This window comes from Dermacentor variabilis, chromosome 4, assembly GCF_050947875.1.
Source record: "Dermacentor variabilis isolate Ectoservices chromosome 4, ASM5094787v1, whole genome shotgun sequence".
In the NCBI taxonomy this organism is placed as follows: Eukaryota; Metazoa; Arthropoda; class Arachnida; order Ixodida; family Ixodidae; genus Dermacentor; species Dermacentor variabilis.
This window is the reverse complement of record NC_134571.1, coordinates 49,174,570-49,199,492: the sequence shown is the minus strand read 5'-3', so window position 1 is coordinate 49,199,492 and position 24,923 is coordinate 49,174,570. Positions and strand designations below refer to the sequence as shown.

Below are 24,923 nucleotides of genomic sequence, written 5' to 3'. Positions count from 1 at the left end.
GCTTCACCAACTCACCCAGCTTGCCGTCTTAATTCAGTATTTATGAGGTTTTACGCAACGCAACAGCGGGGTCAAATTTTCATTTAAAGCTAGCCACTGCACTAGTTGCTCTATAAAGTGACAAGCTGCATGTCATAAAAAAACAAGCGTACTTCATTCTTGAGCAAGTCTTCATCTGCGCCTATCGCTGACTTTAAATCCAGGTAAAGAGACGTACAGCCAGAGCCGTGCATACGTAGAAATTAACAATTGTTTATTGCACACACACCAAGAAATAGACACAAAGCGGCTCTAAACGAAAATTGTGGCAGAGATACGTATTTTGTTTTTTCACTTGGTTTAGCAACGAAGCGTTGCAAATATGGCAGCACGATCCGTCCTTAACTCACACACTGAACCCCACTTTTTATTGCCTGTAAGGCATAGAAAGCAATGGTGACATTTAAGTTTCGTCACCCTAAAGCATGCCAAATGTTTCATAAACAGTGCACTATTAGGAGCTACTTCGAGCATCAGAATTGCATTCGTTTTTTGTTGTTGATGTTGTTGTTTTTACCAGGCAATACGCTGGAAGGTTCGCTTGACTAAAAGTCGTGAAAGTGGCCACACAGGGTCCAAGTGACCGTTGCATGGCAGCAACAGCGCAAAGTGTATATATTCTGTTTCAGGTGCGCCGTGATAGACAAAATAAAAGAAACAAGCAAATTGCATTAGCTAATTTAACATAATTATAAGTCACAGAATTCCAGATAAAATGTAGCCATAATAAACAAAACAAAAATTTAAATTGCAAGCAGCATCGTCGATATCATTTGTAAATACTTCGTCGTTTTCTAAAAGACAACAGAACAAAAGTACAGAACGCAATTTTTGTTACTCCAACCAGCTACATTCTCACATGTTTTTAGTGTTACTGGAACATTTTATGTTAAAGTTTGGTGGGCGCATAAGTTTTACAAAACAGGGGCAAAACCACATTTTGCTATTTCTGGTTGGCACTGTATGACGTTCGAAGCGTGATAAGGCTGTTATAAAGTTTGAGCCTTCACCGTTCGAAAAACAGAGTGTATACAACAAACTAAAATACATACCTGTTTTCAACGCGTATTATATTGAACTCTTCAAATGCTTTACACGCGCCTAAGCGTTTACTCTTTCGAATGTAGCGACTATAGTTCTTTCTCTCCTTTCTTTTTTTCTTTCTTTTCTCAGAACAAGGATATCACTTATCTTTATTTTGTCGTCGTGACCCCATGTCATGGTACAAAAGTTTAGCTTTGCTTTTCACTCGATCGACCAGTTAAATGCTTTTTTATGAGGATAAGCAGCCATTTTATGATGCTGATTTCATATACTATAATCCCAACACCGAGAATAATAGAAGATACCATAAGCATCGAGAACACGAACGAAACGATAACATTGTGCTTAAACTCAGAAAAAGCAGAGCTAGGACCATTTGAAAGTATTGAAGTATGGGGCAATAAAAAAAAACTTTATATCCCCCAAAAAAGCAAAAATATAAAATTCTGAGGACCCATAGGCAACATGACACAACTGTCTATCGAGAGATACGTGGAATTTGGGGACAGCAGTTTTTTGAGTAAATATTCACAAGACACTAGACCACGCGACCAGGATATGGTTCTGATTATTGAATGGTCATAAGCGCCATATTCTATGTATATTCGGAAATCTTTCAATTAGACCTCCAGTCAAGAAGAAAAACTTGTCTGAGTGATAGGATAGGAACGTGTCATCCAGACGTTAATTCGTCCGAGAAATACGGCAAATAATGCATAAGTATGCGTCCTACCGAAATCTCCTTAATGATAAAAGCAAGTATGTAAATATACGAAGGAATGAGCTGCTATCATTTGTACGGGCAGTGCCTGCAACAGAAACTGACATGTCCCGCTCCGCCAGATAGCTACCTAGCGCCGCTAGAGAAATAATTCTTTCTTCCCCTCGTACTTGGCTTCAATGTCATGTGCTACATCCGGGGCTCGTCATGCAGTCCCAGTAACACGACGGGCACGTTACCACTCGCACGTTTGACATTAAGCACTTTTGTTCAGACGGTGACAGATTATCCATGGTCCGCAGGCAGGTGTTGACACCATGGCTCGTGAGCCCATGTCCATTTTCCCCTGGAGAAAATAAAAGCGAATATGCATTACTTAGGTGACATTGTCTAACACATGAAGCCTGCCAAATGTGTGCATTTCACACTGACGTTTTCGTTCCATTTCGGTTACGAAAAATGTCTTGATTGACATATTGATGAAGAGCTCATATATACGCACACACAACACGCTCACAAACACATACATACATGCATACATACATACATACATACATACATACATACATACATACATACATACATACATACATACATACATACATACATACATACATACATACATACATACATACATACATACATACATACATACATACATACCAATTTTCTGGAACAAAAGACTGTCCCATAGTTGCAGGGATAAAACTCATATTACTCCTTTGTAAAGGAATAAGCACAGTTAGGTGCATCCCTAAGGCATTTAAAGAAGTAATGGTTCCACCTGCTAGCTTCGAACTTTATGAATAGGTTGTGATATGTATACTATTTGATGACCCTGCAGCCTGCGAACTCTCCGGTAGTAAGTGGGGTAGGCACGTTTGCAGTCGCCTGTTAAAACATTCAGTTCCATTCAACTACAGTCGAACGCCTTTACAACGAAGTGCTTGAGGCCTCAAAAATCATTCGTTATACCGGTCACTTCGTTGTAAAGATAGCGCGTCGCGCAGCTCGCAATAGAGCTGGGACAGAAGTACTCCTTCGTTATAGTGGTTATTTCGTTGTAAAGGTGTTCGATGTAGAATCGCTTCACTCTATCCTTATGCTAATTAATGTGGCAAAAGGTGGCTGGCATTTACGAACTCTCTTGATGTGAGGCGGTCTGCACCACCCATCTGAAGTTGAAATCGTTGCACTGGCAAAACAGCTCGCGTAACCATGTGTGAAACGTCATTCATCTGTTTGTTATTCAACGCCCTGTTTCTTGCGTTATTTTGCTGATGGAAGATCGCTCTGCACACCTGTTAGTCAGAAAGGAAGTGCAATGGAGGGCTCAAATAATTGTGGCGACAGCAAAGTGCGTTTTTCTCAGATCACCTTTTTGGTGCATAGTGCCGCCAAAATAAAGATTTATTTATTTATTTATTTATTTATTTATTTATTTATTTATTTATTTATTTATTCTTTCATTGTGTTATTATTCATCATTGGTTGATTGCGGGAACCGAGAGTACTAAAGCCACCAGCCTGGACCTCGAAGCTTTCTTTCTAAACGTGTGTGGTAAAAATGGCTACGCCAACTCATAGTTGTATCGGCCATGGCTTTACGATCTGGATGCCAATGTGTGTGTGGCGACGAGCGCTGCTTTATGCGTAGTCCATAATTTTGCTTCTCACCATCTGGGATGGGCCGAGCTCCAGGCGGAACTTATGCAACACTTTTGCAATCGTGAATTTTGTCTGCAACGTGGCGATTCTCAAGCCGACGCAGTTGCGGGGTCCAATGCCAAATGGGCAAAAGGCCATCTTCTTCAGTTCTGCTTCATTCTCCGGGGCGAATCTGCAAATCAGACAAGTCGGCAAAAACTTTTTGTTATTACGATAGCGATTATATGAATATTCGAAGCGCACTCGCCCCGTCGTCGTCGTGCTGTCCCGCTATCGATGGCGCATCACGAGCCGTGGGTGAAGCGCTGTAAGGTCTACAAAGACTAGCAGTGCATTTGGCTGCAAAAGTTACGAAGGACGCTCCGCTCAATAAGCGCTGTCTACCGTGTCTCGGCCGGAGCCATTGCAAGACAGCGTTCTGATTGCCGCTCCTGGCACGACCGTTGTGCGTGCCCACATTGGCATTTTTGGTGAGCAGCTGTGCGCGTAGGACACCGTGGCGCATGCACTGGCACTAGTGGAGTGGACAGTAAGTACATAGATACATACATTCAGGTGTATGTGAGTGCACGCCGTTTCATACACAGCAGGCAACGCTGCACAAGCTGCGCGAGTAGTGCGGACCTTAAAGCCTCACTCATCGCGCTTTGAAGCTCAGTTACTCTTGATCTGTAATGGTTCCTACGAAACACTACTTCACACATTCCAACTACTGCTTGTGAACGCTAGTTTACGTCAAATCACTTATTACTTGTGCATATTTCTGCATCCAGTAGGCCACTTATGCGCCTTATTTTGGTCACGGCGCAAGTGATGCGCTATGGCTGCCGGTTGCAGAAGCGTTATTTTCCTCTTATCGTGGTAAGTAGGTTTAGATCTCCGACGTCTCATCATGCTTTGGGATGTAGAAGCAGGAAACATAACTTTACTTCAAATTATATGGCGCGAACCTAAATTATTCCTTTCACATGTGACGCACTGCTTTTCGGGGAAAACACGAGGCATGCGGGAGATGGAAAGTCAAGACGATGAGCGAAACGTCCACAAGGTGAATGCAGGAGCCTTGAAGAAGACAAGTCCACTTGTCGAAACGTTGGCTCCTGCATTCACCTTGTTCACGTTTTGCTCACTGCACTGCTTTTCGGTCACGGAGGCGACTGTCTCTGATATGACCGAGGAGCCATTTCTTGTGTATTCAGGAAAAGGTACCGTCTCCTTACAGAGCAATGGCCCCCACCGATGGGTTTTAGTCGGATAAGTAGTGGAGAAACAGTGCCTTTACGCATAGTTATTAGGTTTTAAGAAATCATGTACATCACACTCGCAGTTGCCTTTCTCTCTCTCTTTTTCTCTCTCTCTCTTTCACGCGAAATTTGCTTTCCTTGGGCCTTCAGTTTTGCTCTTAAGTCATTTACAACCACAACTGGCACCCGGTCGTTCCTCTGAAAGTCGTTCCTCCGCTTTGGTTATGTGGAAAGGCTTGGTCAGTCCAGGCACCGATTCCCACCTGTCCGGGTTGAACTTCAAGGGGTCGGACCAAAAGCGCGGATCTCTTTGGATCTGAAGCTGAGGAACCATGAAGCAAGTTCCGGCCTTGAACTTTAGCCCCTTGTATTCGAAGTCTTCTTTGGCCTGCCTTGTCACAAACCTAAAATTCGTACAAGCACAAAAGAAAATCGCGCATCAGGCTTTGCTGGAACCGAACACTGAAAAACACTGCGAAGCTACAAAACATGGGTTTACATAGACTTCACTGTAACAAAAGATAAGGCTAGGATAAAATGAGTGCGTAAGGCCACATAATAACAGGTCACATAATAACATAGCACGTAATAACAGCATTTGTGCACCTTTCACGCGAATTGCTCGTGGAACAGGATGTCTGAAAAACTCTTTCAAGTAACTGTTTCCCCGTAGGCTCGGTTGCTCCGCAAAAAAAACAAGTTTAACCTGCATGTACGATCTCTTTCGTACTAATTTCTCTTGTTTTGTTGTCCTTTGTTAAGTTTATTTGGAATGAGTAAATTAATTTCGTTTAGTATTGCACTATTCATGGAGGACATAGGAGATTTTATATATTCCTTCGTTCTTGAGAGGACATAAACATGTGACATACTGGCAAAGAAGCATTTGGTTTTATTAGGCACCGTTCACGTGTGTGTTTTATGCGACAACGACTCTGTGCAATGCGGCTCTGTCTCAAGATGATTTCGCCACCTATCTTGGGGTATTACTATATCTTCCTCTTTTGCTACATCCTTCATCTATATAATCTACTCTCTCTTACAATATGTGCTGTCATACAGCGTCATAAGTTTGCCACAAGATGTCAGAAATCTTGCAGCACATTGAAATTGGTTTCATTCTTTTATTATTATTCTCTTCGCCAATCGAAAACTACATCATCTCCAAGTGGTCTTTCTTCGTAGGATTCGTCTGCAAGCGATACGTGGAGCTACTGCGAAACAAAAGTGTTGCTTCAAACTTACGTGAGACCCGGAGGATAAAGCCGCATCGTTTCGTTCATTACCTGTTCCAGGTAATTCAGTTTCTTCATAACTGTATCGTAATCCAATTTACCCTGTTGCCAGGATGCAAAGAAGAAAGAGATCCAAATAACATATTTTTGTAGGTGCTCATTCAGAATACAACACAAAGCAGCTGAGTTCGTAGTGCGAAGACGGAAAACGCTAGTTGAGTAACCTGTGTGAACGTTAGAATAAATCTAACAACAGCCCACTGAAAACGAAGACGAAGGAGGAGGAGGAGGAATAAACCTTTATTGTAGAACCAGCACTTTATGGTGGCCGGGCCTAAGCCTCCCACGAAGGGACGTGGAGGGCTTGCCTCGCCGCCGCCTCGCGGGCGTGCTGGGTCGCCCAGGTTTGGTCGTCGAGGGCGGAGCTCCGCAGAGCCTCATGCAACCTCGACGAGAGAGTCGTGGTGTTAGTCTGGGTGTACTGTGCTGGGCACTCCCATAGCATATGCGGAAGCGTAGCCGGGTGAATTCCACAGCACCGGCAGTTGGGGGTAGTGCAGACGTCCGGAAATATAAGGTGGAGGCGGGCGGGTGAAGGGTACGTGTTTGATTGTAGTAGACGCAGGGTGGTAGCCTGCGCCCGGCTGAACTTTGGGTGAGGCGGGGGGAAGATTCGGCGACTGAGGTGAAAGGCCTTAACGAGATCGTTATAAGTTGTCAGACTGTTCCTGGTGTCCAACTCATCTCCAGTGACTCCGGCGCGGTTGACTAGACCTCGCGCAATGGAGTGGGTGAGCTCGTTGAGATTGGGGAGGTGTGGGTGGACAGGGCCCGCATGGGCCGGGATCCATGTTAGGGAGATTATGCTGTCTTTAGAGTGTGGTGCTTGGCAGAGGATGCGAAGAGCTTGCGGAGAAATACGGCCTTTGCTGAAGTTAGTAACGGCTGAGCGAGAGTCACACACTATGGTGTGACAGGTGGGATCTAAAGTGGCCAGGGCGATGGCCACTTCTTCAGCCGTCTCGGAAGGGGGGGTAGTGACGCTGCAGGCGTGGTGTAGGGCTCCATCGCGTGTGGCGACGGCCACAAATCGTGTGCCATGGGAGTATTGGGCTGCATCAACAAATGTGACGCCAGGTACGTGGGCAAGGGCTTTTATGATAGCTCCGGCCCGACCTTGGCGCCGGGCCCTGTTATATTCAGGGTGCATATTTCTAGGGATAGGGTCTATGTAGATCCAGCTACGGATGTCGGTCGGGATCGGTTGTTTGGGGCCCTGTTGCTGATGGTAGGTGAAGCCAAGCGTGGACAGAATAAAGCGCCCCGTTTCAGTAAGGGTGAGCCGTTCAAGCTGAGATGGTTGTTGGGCTTCAATGAGTTCGGAAAGGTTGTTGTGAACTCCCAGTTGGTTGAAGAGGTCAGTGCTGGTGCAATGCGGGAGCCCAAGTGCTTGCTTGTAGACCCCTCGTATGAGGGCGTCGAGCTTGTTTTGCTCAGCCCGGTACCAGTTGAGGTACGCAGCAACGTACGTAATGTGGCATATGACAAAGGATTGGACGAGTCGGAGAAGGCTTTCTTCTTTGAGTCCTCCTCGTCGGTTAGATATACGTTTAAGAAGTCGTAGGGTGTTTTGCGATTGGGCACAGATCTTGTTGAGAGCCAAGGCGTTGGAGCCGTTGGTAGAGATGGTGAGACCGAGACCCCGGATACTAGGGACGTGTGGGGTAGGACTGCCATCTTGAAGGCGTAGGGTGATGGCGTCACAAGGTCGGTAATCAGATTGGTGTTTGGGAGGGCGACCCCGCTGAATGGGCTTGTATAACAGAAGCTCCGATTTAGCCGGCGAACAGCGCAGTCCGGGCCCTTGGAGATAGGCTTCAACCGTGTCAATCGCCGTTTGGAGGGCTGATTCCACTTGACCATCACTGCCTCGGTACGACCAGATGGTGATGTCGTCGGCGTAGATGGTATGGTTGATATTGTCGACTTGCTGTAGGTGCTTGGCAAGGCCAATCATGACTAAGTTAAAGAGCATGGGAGAGATAACTGAACCTTGCGGGGTGCCTTTGCTGCCAAGGGGAAGCTGGTCTGATCGTAAATCCCCGGCCGAGAGTTTAGCCGTGCGATTGGAGAGAAAGTCACGGATGTAATTGTAGGCTCGCTCTCCCAGGTGGAGGTTGGAGACCTGGTCAAGGATAGCTGCATGGGAAATGTTATCAAAGGCTTGAGTGAGGTCGAGTCCGAGGATGGCTTTCATGTTACGGGAACGATCGTTTAGCACTTGATGTTTGAGCTGCAACATAGCGTCTTGAGTAGAAAGGTGAGGGCGAAATCCAATGATGGTGTGGGGATAGAAAGAGTTGTCTTCGAGGTGACTGTTGATGCGTGCTAAGAAGGCGTGTTCCATCACCTTGCCTACGCATGAAGTGAGGGAGATGGGCCTTAAGTTATTGAGGCTAGATGGTTTGCCAGTCTTTGGGATTAGGATAACGTTGGCAGTCTTCCAGGCGGCTGGAAGGGCACCACTGCGCCAGCAATCGTTGATGTAGTCAGTCAGATGAGACACGGACTCGTCATCGAGATTGCGAAGGCTTTTGTTAGTGACCCTGTCTGGCCCTGGAGCAGAACGACCGTTAAGCTTGCGTAGAGCGGCATGTATTTCAGATACGCTGAAATCGGCATCTAGTGTAGGGTTGGGGCTACCGATGTAATTGCTGTGTGGACTGACTTGTCCCCTGGAGATATATCTGGTGAAGAGGTAGTCAAGCACCTGTTGTGGAACTTGCTTAAGGGTCTCCGTATAAAGGAGCTTCTGCGGCTGATCCTGTTGGGTGGTGCGGGTGGTGGTATTATCAAGCAGATGTTTGAGGAGTTTCCACGAGGAAGGGCGATGAAGTTGTCCATCCACCGTGTTACACAGCTCAGTCCATTGTTGCCGGCTGAGGGTTTGACAATGCTCCTCGATGACTGTGTTCAGTTTGGAGATCTTAGTTCTGAGGCGACGGTTTAGGCGCTGCCCCTTCCATCGAGCTAGGATAGAGGCTTTAGCCTCCAGAAGATGGGCGAGGCGGCTATCCATGCGTTCAACTGAGGCATCTGTAGTTACCACCCGAGTGGCCGTTTGAACATCAGTGCGTAGCGCTTGCATCCAGGTGTTAATGTCGGTAATGCCTTCTGCTGAGTTAGAACCTATGCGTATTTTTTCGAAAAACGTCCCAGTCGGTAATGGTGAATTCTTTAGTGGGGGCAGGGGCGGCAGCGAGTTGGGGTAAAGAGAGAGCAAGGATATAATGGTCGCTGCCCAGGTCTTGCTGGGTATTGGTCCAGTGTGCATTGTTGATATGTTTGATGAAGGTGAGGTCGGGGGTAGAGTCCCGGGTAGTGGAAGTACCGAGGCATGTAGGAAAGGAGGGATCCGTGATGAGCGTAAGGCCTAAGTCGTGGTAATCTTGCCAGAGGTTGCGAGCTGCAGCTTCCGTGCGAACGTAGCCCCAGCCTGTATGGGCGAGGTTGAAATCACCGCCGATGAGTAGGGGGTGCGTTCCAGCTACGTGAAGAGCCTTCTTAAAGAGGGTGAGGAAGCGACACCTTGCTTTATCCTTGGGGCTATTGTAAATGTTCAGAAGGAAGATGCATTCTTTCCGTTTACGATTGGGAATTAATTCGAGGAATAGATGTTCGATGTGAGGACTATTGAGATCATGCTCAATAACAGGAATACGACGCCGTACTAGGGTGGAGACCCGGTGAAGAAGGTGGGTGGTATGGAAGGTTTGATAACCGGGGAGCGTGGTCGGGGCGTTGTTGGTTTCTTGAAGTAGGATAGCATCCGGGCGGCGGGTATGTTGGCGTAGGTATTGATTGAGTACCGGTTGTTTATGGTGAAAGCCTCGGCAGTTCCACTGCCAAATGAGGGCGTCTTGATTAGTGTGAGCCATGATGGGAGATGGTGGATGTCGCCATCGGCGTCCCGGAAGGGTCGCAGACGGGGGCGGCATGGCTAGGAGGCGTGAGAATATGAGTTTCCAGGTTGGTCACGCGTTGGACAATACCAATGAAGGCTTGCTGGATGGAGTCCAGTGCATGTTGGAAAGTGCTAATAGTTGTTTGAAGTGAGATGAGCATGTCTTTAACTTCAGAGCGGACCTGGCCCGTGGCTCCATCTTGCAGGGCTCTCTTCTTGGGGGCGGGAGTCGAGGGGGCCTCCTGACTAGGGGCAGGGACGTTCTGTGCGATAGGTGTAGGGGCTGGTGTTTGGGACTGTTTGAGGTCTCTAACCTCCTGCGAGAGTTTAGTTAGGAGATCGCGTAGGATGGCGTTCTCGCGCTTAAGCTGAGCTATTTCTGGGTTTTCTGGTGAAAGAGGAGGGTAGGTACGGGGTTTTATATCGAGCGGCACAGCTTTTGTCCGCGGTGAGATGGGGACCACCACAGAGCGAGCACTTAGGGTTACAGTTATGGTCGGCGGGGGGTTGCGGACACCGCAGCCCCGGCATATCTTGTTATTTGGGTAGGGACAAACGTCCATACGGTGTCCGAGGCGGCCACACTGGTAACAAATATCAATTTGCTTCCGATATAGCGAACATGGGAGTAACGTGGAACCGTAGCGGACCTGATAAGGCACATCCACTCCGTCAAAAGCGATTATCACTGTTGTAGTAGAAGCGATGCGCTTGGCTGCCAAGGCTGTCGGGTTTCGGGCAGTGACAATTTTGTTGTGGATCTGCTGGGGAGTCTCCGTGAGTGGGATCCCACGGATGACCCCCTTCGTCGTGTGCTCAGCTGCGGTTTCGTATGCATTGACCTCGTGGTTGACGCCGTTCACATGGATAGAGCGTATGCCAGCGTACCGGTCTGCATGGTCCGGGCGAGGTGTGCTGACGACAACGATGTTTTGTTGCGTATTCGGGCAGACAGTGTCTCCTGAGCTTTCTTCGTCCGTGAGGTTGGCTGCTTGGAGAAGGGCGGTGGTTACCACGGGATTGCCGATCTTGGCTATATGAAGGGCGCCCTTGGGGCGGATGACAATCTTGATATCCTCCGTCGGAAGCGGCGGCATGCGGCCCGCCTTCAAAACTTGAGATTTGACGGGCTGCCTCACCCGAGAGCGGGGCCGGCTACTTGGGGCTTGAGATGATTCATCGGCCGGGGTCAAGTTGTCCGTGCCGCGTTTTGAGCGGCGGGATCGTGCAGTGAGCCAGCCAGACTGGGCGGTCACTTCATCTGGCGAAATATCCTGGCCGGCGACCTGGATCTCCATAGCGAAGACAGAGGTGCGGGATCACTCTGGTAGGAGATGTAAACGCCGCGCGCCGAGGCGGGACACGCCGCCGAGACCCAGTCGGTGCAGTCGGAGGCTTAACGACCGGCCAGCTAGGCTTAGCGTGGCGGCGACGTGGCGGGTGGAGAAAAGGTGCGGTTCTCAGGAAAATGGAAAGTCTCACCTTAAAGCGAGGTGTCCACAGAGTCCCGAGAACTTCAAGAATCGTTTGGTGAAATCTTTAGGTCGCTAATCACAGAGAAATCTGCGATAACATTTGAGAAAGCCGGAGCCGACATGAAAACATCCGCACTCCTGCATAATACAAGCGCTGTTATGTCTTCCTTCGTCTTCGTTCACAGTGCGCTGTTGTTATTAGCCATGCGCCAATACCAACTTACCCAGTTTTCTATACCCTTTTCAATTAGAATAAAGTTTAGCACATAGTGCACACCATGCTGCGGGAATTTGCGTCATCTGTTCGTAGCGCAAATGTTTCGACCTTGGCTTGTACTAGCGTATAACTTTAACCTACAAGTAACGAATGTTAATGAAATAGAACATTGAAAGAAATAAGTAAAGGTTGGTTAATGCAAATAACTTAATTTGCCTGCTTAAGCGTTAAGTTCCTGCTACGCCGAAAGGACTTTTTTTTTCTTCCGCCATGGAGGTGCATTTCTCGACTCGTTTTATTACATCAGTTAAAATTCAAAGATGATTCTGGCCCCAGCGATAACAATAGGCGCTAACAGAAATTTTTTGAGCGCTTCTTTATCAGCGTTATGTTCCTTGCTGATACAAAAAATAAGTACAGCAGACAAAAAAAGAACACTTTGGCCAGATGGTTAAAGCATCGGGCTGCTGTGCGGGGGGTCCGGCAGTCGATCCTAGCATCGGTTGCTAAATTTGAATTTTTTTTTCTTTATGAGCTATTTCAAATTTGAGTGAGACAGCACCATCCAGCCACAGTCAGGAAATTCCTGGAGGACTCGCAAAGAAAGCTTCACCTTAAAGAGAGCGCACACATCGCCTGGTAACAGCATGCATCTGTACGCGCATAGTATACATTGATGTCCAATGCACGATACTCAAATCAACTTGAAATATGTGACCGCCTGCACTCTCTTGCGCTCGGATGGGACGATGCGGAAAACCGTCCCCGACGGAACAACTTGCTGATTTTTGCCACAGGTAATAGGCCAGGTGAAGATTGGGCTGCGTCGGAGCAAAAGGCCCACTGTTCTGTTCTAGAATTTCTGTTCTAAGAATTTCTGTTCTAGAATTTCTGTTCTAAGAATATCTTCGTGACGGCATTGAGCTAACAGTCTCAACCTGTTCATAAGTTGGGCCGATTTCACCGCGAAAAAATGTTGACCACTAATTGCAAAGTTCGGGTAACTTAAAGTCAAACGAGGTATTCTGTCCGTTGGACACAAGCTGTCCGTTCGACACATACGTGAAGACTTTTCTCCTAGCTAGGCGAAAACTAATCGAATTTCCTAAGGCTAACAAGAAACTCTTCGACTTATCACTGGATGAAATGCGCTTGGATAATAAGACCTAGATGTTTGACCATGTGACTTATGGCGTTGTGCTATCAACCACATAGCTACAGAAAGGTATTTGCATGCAACAGTGATAACACGGCCAGCGTGCTCTGTGCCGTCGTTATCTGTGGAATTCACTAAGATTCCAAGTCTGCTGCCGAAACGTGATTACTTGAGCGCGTACCTATAGACGATAGTAGACCGGGCATTTTGGCACTAACTGAAACACGGCTTCATTCAGATGTCACAAACGCAGAACTATTCTCAGGCAAGTGGTGGGGCTTTAATATTTGCCGGTGTGACCGAGTAGGAAAAAGAGGAAGTGGTGTCCTTTTAGCAGTCAAAAGTTTTTTTACCCTCATTTTCAACCAATGCTTTCGCTAGAGCTGAAATTGCTTCGGCCACATGTGTTGTCTCCTCCGTTATATTGTTGTTAGGAGCACGCTATCGGCCATCCGATGCCGCTTTGTGGTTTGTACAAGACCTGCATGACAATATCTTGTGCTATTGAACCTTCTAAGGCACATATTGTTTACCTTCTGGATGATTTCAGTTATCCATCAATTGACTCGTTGGCTCTATAGTCTTCCTGTCGCGTTTTCACCGACTTTGTAAACTCAGCACTGGACTATCATTTATCCCAAGTAGTTGACGAGCATGCTAGCGGAATCAACATCCTGGACTTAGTAAAAAAAATGTACCTGGACTACAGGGCCGGTAATGTGTACTGAAGGTTTGAGTGATTACAAGCAACTACAATTTAAAATTACTATTCTACCATAATTTAGTGGTAACACTGGTAAAACCATCCGAGATTATAGTAAAGCTGACTACAGCAGTGTAAACAAGGACTTTGAGAGTTTTTATAATCTAATATTTCAACTATCGTTTAATTCGCGGTATGTAGATGATAACTGTGTTCCATTCAAAACTAAAATTTTATAACTCGTCACAACTGTTGTTCCATTAGTTGTCATTAAAAAATGATAGCAGAAACCCATGGTTGTAAGCATTTCCAACCACTGAGAAACAAAAAGAGGTGTTTGTACAATAAGGCTAAGTGCATTATTCGTTCCCTTTCCTGGGACGCGTACACGGATTCCTTGTGAACCTACTGTAAAGCCTTATGCACTACAATGAATAAATACTTTTCTCAAGATTTGCCCTCTCTTTTCAAAAATAACCCGAAAATGTTTTGGGCAGCCACTGCCCCTGATAACTCTGCTAGTAGCATCACTTTACACGAGCGAGACTCTCCCCTTCCCGACGAACACTGTCCAACCGTATTCAATGCGTTATTTTTTCTCTCTTGCTCTTTCTGTATTTACCAACGAGGATTCTTCTAATGTACCCCTTGTACTTGATGAAATTTTTTACATTCGTGGCATAAATCGAGGTCACTCCGAAGAGCAATGTCAATTTCATTCATCTTCTTAAAATGTCTACTTCATGAGGAATTGACACTATTAATTCGAAGATAGTAAAACATACCTCTCTTATTTCCAGTCAAATTCTGTCATATTTTCAAGCAGTCATTGGTATCTGGACAGTTGCCTAAGTCAAACTCTGTCATATTTTCAAGCAGTCATCGATATCTGGACAGTTGCCTAAAGACTGGAAAATGGCTAAGGTTATACTGATATTCAAAAGTGGTGTCAAGCGCACACCTGCAAACTATAGACCAGTGTCACTAACATGTATTTGCTGCAAACTACTTGAGCACGTTACAGCGTCACATACCTATCAACACCTTCAATCTAAGCAATACTGTTCTTTTCTGTTTTTCTAAGCAATACTGTTCTAGGAAGGGTTAATCATGCGATTCATAGTTATTCGAACTCACAACGGATCTTCATTTTAACACTAGCAGTAACAAACAAAGTGATTACGCTTTTTTTAGATTTTTTTTCAGAACCCCTGGACAAAACGACTTTTCTAAGGAAAGCAAAAAACCGCACTGAAAGAAAGATACTCTAGGCTTCATTCATAAACAGAGCAAAAAATAAGTGCGTTAGCACGCCTGCACTAGCATTAAGTGATAAAAAGAATGTCATTCATAAATGATAGCCTGTAATCGTCACTAAGAGATTAACACTTGCCGCTGCCCGATTTGGTTGAGTACTCGGATTACGCCTGTAATAAACGCGTGCTCATTTGTACCTGCAATCATAATTCAGTAAATATCAATGTCCTACGAGGAGTGTTAGCTCCTACCATCCCTGTTAGTTTATCTCTACTATGATTATTTTGCATTTAGGTTTCATGTAAAAAAGTGCGTGGTTTCTGGTGAATAAACAGTTGGAAGTTGCCACCCGTACATGTCGTTTGTGTCTCACTTCGTCCTCGTCTGCTTAGCGCCATAACCTTTGTTTTTGAGTCATGAACCAACTAGCTCAGCAACAAGTTTTGGTCTTTCGACAAAGTTGCTGATTGTCGTCTGTTTTATAAATTATCCGCACTTCGATTGAACTATTAACTATGTAGTGGCTTCGTCACTTTCTTTTCGTCAGCAGTTTACCGTAGTAAATAACTTCTCTTCAAAGCTTTCTGGTGTAACATCCGGTGTACCACAGGGAAGTGTTATGGGACCCTCATTGTTTTTGATGTACATCAGTGACCTACCCTGCTGTTTATCTTCGTCTGTTAGGCTGTTCGCTGATGACTGCATTGTTTATTGTACAATTGACAGTTTTGAGTATCGCCTTTCTCTTCAAAATGACCTTGAACTAATTTGCAGCTGGTGCGACATCTGGCAGATGTCCATGAACTAATCTAAATGCAAGGTGCTCTGCTTCAGCCGTAAGCGCACTAACGTCGACTTTTCCTACCTAAAATAAATGGTGCCGCTGTTACCAGCGCTTCATGATACAAATACCTCGGTGTTCATGTAACACTGGATCTCCCATGGAGCACGCGTATATCTGCTATCTGTTCTAAAGCATCTAAAACACTACCATACCTCCGTAGGAACCTACGTAATTCTCATTACAGTGTACGCAAATTAGCTTATCTTTCATTCATTCGTGAGTAACTTGAATTTTTTTTGTCTGTCTGGTCGCCTCATCAATACTATTAGCAGGCAAGAAATTGTTCTAAACAGACCCGCACGGTTTATTTCTCGTAATTATGCCCGTTGTGCCAGCGTAACCCAGTTAAATGCTAGGCATCTCACTCCAGATACTACATGTGCGCCGAACTGTCTCCTTGTTACGTCTTCTGTCCCATCGGCATCTCTACAGTGACACGTCACACTATCTGCCGCCTCGCACACCCGAACGCGCGTCAAGCCGTACTCATAACAAGTTCAGCTCCATGCGTGTTTTCGGCATATCAAAAGCCTTAAATCCACCTGACGTCGCCATGTGCAACCGCGTCCCCTATGATAGAGCTACGTTATCCAACCGGCATGCTTTTCGTGAAGTACTGCACACTCTGCATGACTAATTACTGTAGAATGATGTGTCTCTGTAGAACTGTAGGCTCGAGCTTTCGCACTGAGGTACCTTTTTAGGTGTCTCGGCATAATTTTATTTTAATTGTATTCGTTTTTCTATTCTTTTTATAGCATGTTTATATGTACTTATGTGATTTCCTTACTGTTTCTTCCCTTCATTGTATTTTCTGACTGTCGCCTTTTACTGAATGTTCTTTGTTGTACCTCAAGGTACGATAAATAAAAATAAGTAAAAAAATTTTGGCCAGCTACTACATGAACGTGCGGCGTATTTGCTAGGTTGCGTAGGCGTTGAAGAGACCCACATTGTCCTTGTGGGCTGCTGGCTCCAGATTTCCTGATGTGATGAGAGTCACATCCTACACTTGCTCTTAAAAAAAACCGAGGCAGAACACCAGCGCCATCTGGTCAATAAGTAACCGGTAATTACGACAAAAGTACGTTACAACGCAAGAGACAGTGCAAGCTCACATGGCGCTCCACGCCGTTCATTCACTTACCCCCTGTGAGATGACATCTTCAATTTCCTGGCGTGCTTTCTCTTGGATGTCCGGGTATTTTGCGAGCGTAAACGTTAGGTAACTGAGACTGGTGACTATAGTCTCGTACCTGCGTTGAAGTGCAGATAAGGTGTTAGCAACCGATCTTAGGTTAAATGGGACCTTGGACGGTAAACCGGTGCATATTTTCGAACAATTAGAGATCTTTCAATGCATTCATTGAGCAAATTATTATTTTACTTAATTAGAGGTACTATTTCTTAATGCATTTTCTTTTAATTTGCTGGCTCATTTTGTTTATTCCTGCATTTCTTAGTCACTCAAGATTCATTCTCAAGATTATGATAAGCGGGCCGAATCCGGTGGCCTATATTCCTGCGGCCTCCTCCATTAATAACGACAGCAACTCTCGTTCCCCGATGCAATATCCTTATTCCTTGCAGTTATTCGCCCAGATTAATTTTGCCCTCGAACTATCGTAAGAACTTCCGTGCCGTACAAACCATGCACTTATAGCCAATTCCTTGCGCAGTTCCAAAGTACACCATCACGTTCCCGAAGAAATGCTCACAGCCTTCTATAAATATAAAGCATTAATAAGAACGCAACAACGTTCCACAAAGTACGCGCATCTATGGGTGCTTTTGAGTGGCGTACGACATTTTCAAAAACTCGTGCTTTTTTTCGTTTTATTTTTCCCCCTCACATTTGTTTATTCATGCTGCAGCTTTATTCACATATGACAGACATGTCGCCAACATTGAGGGGGTTTGGCCAAGCAAGTTGCTTTATTTAACCCTCCATATTAAAATTCGTCTTCTCTCCCGTACTTTTTGACGTACACACTATTCATGACGCACTGAAGTCGTGGTAAGGCAGTAGTCACATGGTTATACAGTAAATGCATGGTGGGTGGGAAGTTACAATTCTCTACTCGTACTGATCATTTATTTACAATAAGTAGCACTTTTCATGACATGAAATTCTGGGTTCGTTCGAGAACGGAATACTTCTCATCTGTCTCGAGCTACAGTAGCAACAAGTGCAGAACCCGTCTTGCTAGCCACTCTAGGCGTTGTCTCGCGACGTTCCTTCTCTCGACTACCTGCTTGCGATACTCACGCGCCACTGCGATAATATTGAAGAATTGCGACACGGGATTACGTTCCCAGACAACTTTCGCAGCGCACACGTCTTGGCACCGCGGTTCTTAGCCTCGCCGTCTTCGGTGAAACCCGGCGAGTACAGCCCTGCCATATATCTTTGTTTTCCTGCTGGGCGTCGAAGTCAGCGACTTGCTGCTCGCACGATCGCAGTGTGAAACGTTACACGTACCGCACTATTGCCGCAATGTATTCTATCGGGATTCTGCCGGCGTGTCGCACTTCTAGAGATAGGCATGATTCGTAATCCACTCGACTCGCCACACTGTCCTTCCCTGCTGCATCAAATCTACCGTCAGAGCGAGCCGATACCGCGCCCTGACTGTCTCTAAGGCTCAGGGGACGTCTGTGCAGCACCTCCTCAAGTTGGGCGCTTAAGTGAGAATTACGATACAAAGTAAAAATGCACAGATAATCTTTATGTTCAGTCTGAATACTCTGCAAGGATTATTTTCGTAATACCTTATCAACTATACTTAAGGACAATTAGGACCTTTTAGAGGACGCAAAGTTTAAAGAACGCACCGAACACGTCCCCTCCTCCTCCCCTCCCTGAAATTTATGGATGCACTGAGAGGTGTTGGAATATATTCTGCCACCGGCTTCTTTTCACTATACGAAAAGATTCATCGATTGAAGGACAATCACAAGCTGCTAAATAAACATACAGACGAATTAAACAGTTTTCGCGATGAATGCAAAGAGCTACTTCAAAAAGAAAGAGAAAAGGATCTACATCAATAACGATAGCACGTTTCACAGATTCTTCAGTTTTTCGAGCTTCATTGGTCGCTTTTAGTCTACAGCTTTGATTTATTTAGTTTCATTAAATATAATTGAGTATGTCATTTTCGGCAACGTCCTATGCTAAAGCGTTTACACTGTTCAACACCCTCTACAATTTATTTCTGCGCAGATTGCTTGCCTTTTTTGTTTGCCTTGTGGTTAATACCAATCTGTATAAACTTACGTCAACTTAAAGGATTGTGGTGGGGCTTGCATAGCACCATTTCTCTTTCTAAACTTGATTTCCTTTAGGCCTGCTTTCTTTTAAATAAGTCGATGTAAGGATAAGTTGACACCTCTTACAAGTTGCGGCTATTTCTGTGCTCCTACATGCAATAAAGCTATAAACAATCTGAGAAAAATCTCCCAGCTGTACATAAAGCACTCAAAAACACGTTTCCGCGAGTAGTTTCCAAGTCGGCGTGACACGTAAGGGGGACACAGCTCCACGATCCCACTTCGCAAGCTAGAATACAAGCCCAATGCAGTCCGTATGACAGAAAGGAGAAGAGGAAAGTAGAGACCACCACAATACAGCTTACACCGCAACATAAGAGCACACAATGAACAATAATCATACGAGAAGTCATCTCTGGAATCGTGGACTCTGTGGAGCCACAAGTGTTGCAAACGTCTATTCAGACGCCTTCTCTTGTACTTCGCAATACCACCGATAATAAGGTGTACTACTTTAAAAAGCAAAAATGATTTTGTTCATCGTGTTTGGCAAGTATGCCTAGTTCACGTTAGTGCTGTCAATAGCAAACTCATTCTTTCTCTTCACTTACCCAGCTATGAACAAAGTGGCCGCGCTAGTTATTACTTCTTCCGTTGTTAAAGCTCTTGTTTTGGGGACTCCTGAATGTGAAAAAAAAAAACAAGGAAGAATCCAGGGAAAACAACAATGTTCACAATGAATGAGACACTTGTCGTACTATGTGTGCCTTAATTATGACGATATTTATGGCAAATTAAAGTTCATCTTGCGTAAACAAGTGCTGTCTCATGTTATAGAAACCACTTCAGAAAGGAGTCGAAGTCTGAATAATAATTAATCCATAATATCGCTGCAAGGCGATGGGATAAACGATTAAGCGAACTATCGCGCTCAGCCTGAGCTACAACGGGCGAGAGCTGCGCCACGCACTTCCGCGTTGTTACAGAGGCGGATAGTACACGTGCTGATGGCACTTCGCATAGCAGTCATTGGTGAAGCTGCCCATATCAACCTGATGTCAACAAACAAAATTCAGGGTGCAGGACGAAGGAGTGAACGACTCGAGCAATGTCATTTCGCGATCCTATCGCGCACTTCTTTCTGTGTCCTTACTTTTGGCACTGAGTTTTGTTGGTTACCGTCAATCCAATCCAAAAAGCCTCATTAGCAACCTTAATTCACTGATAAACTTCAAACGCCGAATAATGTGAGTGGCGCAGGGAGCTCTGGCCGAAACATACTGAATCTGAGTCTGACTCAATTGTGTCACAATGCAGCTCAGAATAAAGTACCGTGCACGTCGGCCGTCATTAGTTATCGAGTAGGTTGTTATCGTGTTATCAATAAGACGCATCGTAACCTTAGCCGTGGTTCACGTTTTCCTAGTTGTACTACAGGTATTGATGCAGAATCCGTCTTCGTGACAGCTGTTCGTTTTCTCCTTTGTCTGTTTTTTTTTCGTTCGAACTAGCGTCACGAATTTCAAAGCTTGCCTAAACTTGCGCTTTACGTAGTCGCCACATCGGAACAGGTCCTGAATTTTTTCACCATACCAACGGCCTCAACGCCAAGACAGAAACGTGCTCGTGCCATGTACATACGCCTTTGCGTTATGATCGCCCACTCTGCAGGGAATTCACAAACTGTAGAGGTTGCAAAACTCACCGTTTCCTCCTTTCTCTGGCGCCGCACCGGTTTGACTCTCAACGTACTCAGCATCGAGCAAGTTTTGTAGAATATCTGGTTTTCGAAGCTACAACAATCAAAGAGAAGAGACGAGATATTGCGACCAGAAAGGTCTTACGGAAATAAGATGATGAACTGTACAGAAGCCTTTCGGTTACGAAACAATATGTTACGTACTTCTATACCATGCTATGGCTTCATTGCCTGTTGCCTTCATGTGGCTGTGGCTAATGATAATGGGGCCCCTCGGTTACCGTTCATCTCGATTATTGCGCCGTACCAAGTGTGTAGGCACAAGTAGGCTTTCGCCATCCTTTGAACTGCCAGACAAGTAACTTGCAATACAGCTGGTAAACCGACGATGGCGGCATTTCATAACTTCCATGCATGGCTGATATCTTTATTTTTACGCTACGCTGCGTTAGAGGTTGCGCTCCGGGGCCATGAAAAACGTCGGTTGGTCTAGAACAAAGGAATTATATTGTGAGATACTCCTAAAGCATGTAGCAAAGTTTACAATCATCTTTTTCGGTGTGCCAGCAATGTTAAGTCTCACGTCGAAGCAGAACTTTCGAAGTTTTACGAACCCATACTGGAATATTCCAACATCTTGAACTTGTGTGAGCTGTATGAGCGAGAAAAAAAGCAATGACTGCGCCAAAATTTTTATTGCAATGCATATACTATTTGACGTCCCCTAGCAACTGCAGTCATACAACTGAAGTAATGTTTACATAAGCAACGATCAAGATAAGTTTTCGCTTCAACGCCACTGTGCACTGTTCTCCCTTGTGCACTTGCAGGCGAGCAAATTTAGCCTAGGTTTTACGTTTGTTTCCGAGTAACCGAGTGTGATTTTAGAAGTAGCCGTGATGTTGTAGGGATATCCCAGTACCTAGCTCGTAACTGCTGAGCGCAATAATACGGTCGGTATGTGCCATATAGCAAACTCTACTGAACTGGGAATCTAGCGCGACCTGAAGGACCTCAATGAAGTTTTTCATACCGTACCATAGTGAAATACGAATAGGGGAGCCCATGGTTCTTGCGCAGCTTCTCGAAAAGCGATAGTGTGAAGATGTGTGACCAACTGTATAGTGTCCCAAACGACGTTCGTTGGCGGTGCACCCGCGTGAAGAACCACGGGTTCCACTGAATAGCATTTTATTCGTTAAGTATAGTACTGTCATTTCGCATTGCCTGTGAACAATTTTGCATAATGTTCTGCAAATAATGATTCTTTTTTTCTGTTTGGCTTCATGATTAAAAGTGACACAGCGGGGATCTTACAAATACGCAGCGCCTAATTAGCCTACACTACTTTCTTATCGTCAGACGATAACTATGTAAGAACAAAGACCTCTTCCGTGGATGCTGTCAGTCTAGTTTAAATATATATGTCTCATAACCATATAGGAGGCGGGGTTTCTGTGCCAGAAAACACCATAAGCAAGTAAATGAAATTAGCCGCAGCCATGCGCTTAGGTTTTTCTCGTACACGATAGAAGCAAACATGTCCTCCACACAACCTATTTAGGTGAATGCTGCAATCCTTGTGGAGGTTATGTTCGGTGCTCGCTCATACGCAAGAGCACGTAGTGCACACAAGTACGAGCGTAACAAGGCGTCCGCTTAGCTGGCGGCAAGCCAAGGCGATCAAGTGGGATTCCATAAAAGCTCACAAAGAACGTTCTTTCATTCAATTGCGCTCGGGTGGCTCCCAATGTAGCAGACATGCACGCCGGTTGCTACAACTTGGAGCCGTGCGAGAGGGTTAGAGGTTATCTTTCGGACCAGCCGCGGTGGAAATCGTTTGTGCATGCAGTGGCGGGTAATGCGCTCTTCTGCTGCGTCCAGGGCTATCCTACACGTGCCCGAACTTTCGCTTTCAAAATATAGCGTTTTTTTTTTCCTTTTTTGTTGTTACCATTCACCTTACTGCCTAAACCTAGTCCCGTGCTCACATGGCTTCTTCCCCGTCTCTGTAGTCGGATGCTTTAAAGCAGACATTCTTTTAATAATAGCTCGTATTCGCACTCTTAGAGAAGCTACGAATGATTGTCGAGAAGACACGTGTATAGGCAACTCTGCGAATGTTAATGATGTGGGTGCCTGTTCTTGTGCGAGACAAGTCTATACCATTTATGGCACGCAAGTAAAAGGAGGAAATAGACCAAGCAACAATTTCATGTGTTTCGAAAATCTTATTGTCCTCACATACAGTTAACTATACACCGTGACCTTCTCTTTTTCTTTACCATAGGCTATAGTATTTTGGAATGAAGCACAATGCGTTTGTTCACTGGTACAAGCTCCTACTAAAGACCTTCTTTTTTCCTCCGCAGAAAGATACGCTGACAGTGGTTTTCGGAAGTTAAATTGGGACGATCATTCCCAATTTAACAGTATATATATATATATATATATATATATATATATATATATGGTGTTCCAGCTAGCTTGGACCAAGATTTTAAAAATACCCAAGAGCTCTAGAGAAATCATACCGACTGCATATAGCCGTAGTCGTATGTACTTACGGCAAGCATTTTTTTCATCAGGAAGTATTACTTAATCACTTCTAATTTGTGAACTTTTTAATTATTGATTGAATCGCAAATGTACCAATTACAAAGTTGTAGAGCACCTTAAATAACCTCCGAATCAAGCATTTATTTCGTGCTGATGTGGTCCTGGTTATTTTTTCCAAGAAAACACAAAAGCCCGGGAAATACGAAAGAGATGCGCACTCGCACGCCGCTACTCAAGTGCCTACAAGCAACCATTGAAAGATATGCGGCTGCATTCTCTTATCGCCGCACCGTACAAGGCTCCGCAACGCTTATCAATGCGTCAGTGGCGTGTTCTCTTGATGCCGCGACCATCACATAGCGTGAAGTCCTGTATCGTGCAGCCGCCGCTAGTAAAGCCGTGTATCCGTGGCTATTCGCTTGGGAGCGCTTGAGTAGCGGCGCACGAGCGCGTATCTATCTCCTATTTTGGATGTTTCGCGCGCTTTTGTTTTTTTCTCGTGAAAACCAACAAGGCAAAGCTGAGCACTAAAGAAATGCTTTATTCGGAGGTTATTTGAGGTGCCCAACAACTTTGTAATTTATATGTTCGCGATTCAAGCAATAATTAAAAAGTTCGCTAAATAAAAGTAATTAATTAGGTAATAATTCGTGATGAAAGAAATACTGGCCTTAAGTACATACGACTTCAGCTGCTATGTAGTCGCTACGATTTCTCTAGAGCGCTTGAGTATTTTTAAAATCGTGATCCAAGTTACCTGAGACAGCCTGTATATGCATATATATATATATATATATATATATATATATATATATATATATATATATATATATATATATTACTTGTGCGCAAGAAAATGCAATTTGCGAAGGGTCATTGTTTTCTATATATAGGTGTGCACCCCTACAAAAGATAGGCACCTCATGTTCGATCAGTACGATAGAAATCAAGGAAATCAAAAATTTTGTTTTATTTAATTTAAATAATGTAGCCGATGTGGCACCTTACGGCGATACAGAGACATGGCATTAAAATGAGATGCACAATCATTTCGTCACGTTTTCATTTTTACTGAGGCAAACTGAATAGGGAGTTATGGGCTAGATTGTTGTACCCTATTCGGAACCTACACTTTTCCCAGCTTCACAGTCGGAATATAAATAAAACTGATAGTTCTCATGCAAATCTGGCGCTAATAAGAGCACAGCGACCATGACAAGGCATTTTTACATGCGCTCTAAGGGCTCAAGACATCTGCTAGTATCGTAATGTACGCATGGATGGCTTGGTGGTAAAGCATCTTAAAGGGTTAACAGCGCACACACGTGGCGACAGATAGAATTGCTGTGTACAGTTGTTCTTCCGTCCGTGTGCGCTGTTAACCTTTTAAGTCGTATACGTATAATGTATAGCCCTGCATCTGGCGAAGACAATTTTGTTGCTTACCGACGGATCCTTCTTTCTCTTCTCGATTACTTTTGCAGTGTTAGCTGTTATCATGTCGAACACGAAGTCTCCGATTGCAAGTGAAAGCCAGCAAACTAGTTTGATAACTGGTCCCAGGCTTGTGGTGCTTTCTACATGGAAAAAATTTCGGAAAAGTGCATCGGCATTTCTTGTGGTCGGATATGACACATAGTTTAGACAGACAGACACATAGTTTACAGACGTGGTCTGTAAACTATGTGTCTGTAAACTCTCAAACTTACAGTTCTGCGTATAGCAGACTCCAAGAAGACGATAGTTAAGGTGTGTTTCCTGTCCACGCTTAGTACCAAGGCTTCCATTAGCGTGCACGGGTCGCCCATCCTGTGACAACTTCCAA

General features: G+C 44.9%; 1 protein-coding gene across 1 annotated transcript in view; it reads right to left on the bottom strand.

The window, feature by feature from the left end:
- Nucleotides 1–232: 232 nt before the first annotated feature.
- The window catches only part of LOC142579095 (cytochrome P450 3A14-like), a 42,280-nt gene continuing 17,589 nt past the window's right edge, over nt 233–24,923 (bottom strand). The window contains exons 7-14 of the mRNA XM_075688962.1: nt 24,545–24,675; nt 20,546–20,633; nt 19,452–19,521; nt 16,715–16,823; nt 5,962–6,053; nt 4,980–5,120; nt 3,482–3,644; nt 233–2,150 (exon numbers count right to left, since the gene is read on the bottom strand). Coding sequence (XP_075545077.1) covers nt 2,061–2,150; nt 3,482–3,644; nt 4,980–5,120; nt 5,962–6,053; nt 16,715–16,823; nt 19,452–19,521; nt 20,546–20,633; nt 24,545–24,675 — 884 coding nt within the window. The 3' untranslated portion in view covers nt 233–2,060. The remainder of the gene's footprint in view (nt 2,151–3,481; nt 3,645–4,979; nt 5,121–5,961; nt 6,054–16,714; nt 16,824–19,451; nt 19,522–20,545; nt 20,634–24,544; nt 24,676–24,923) is intronic.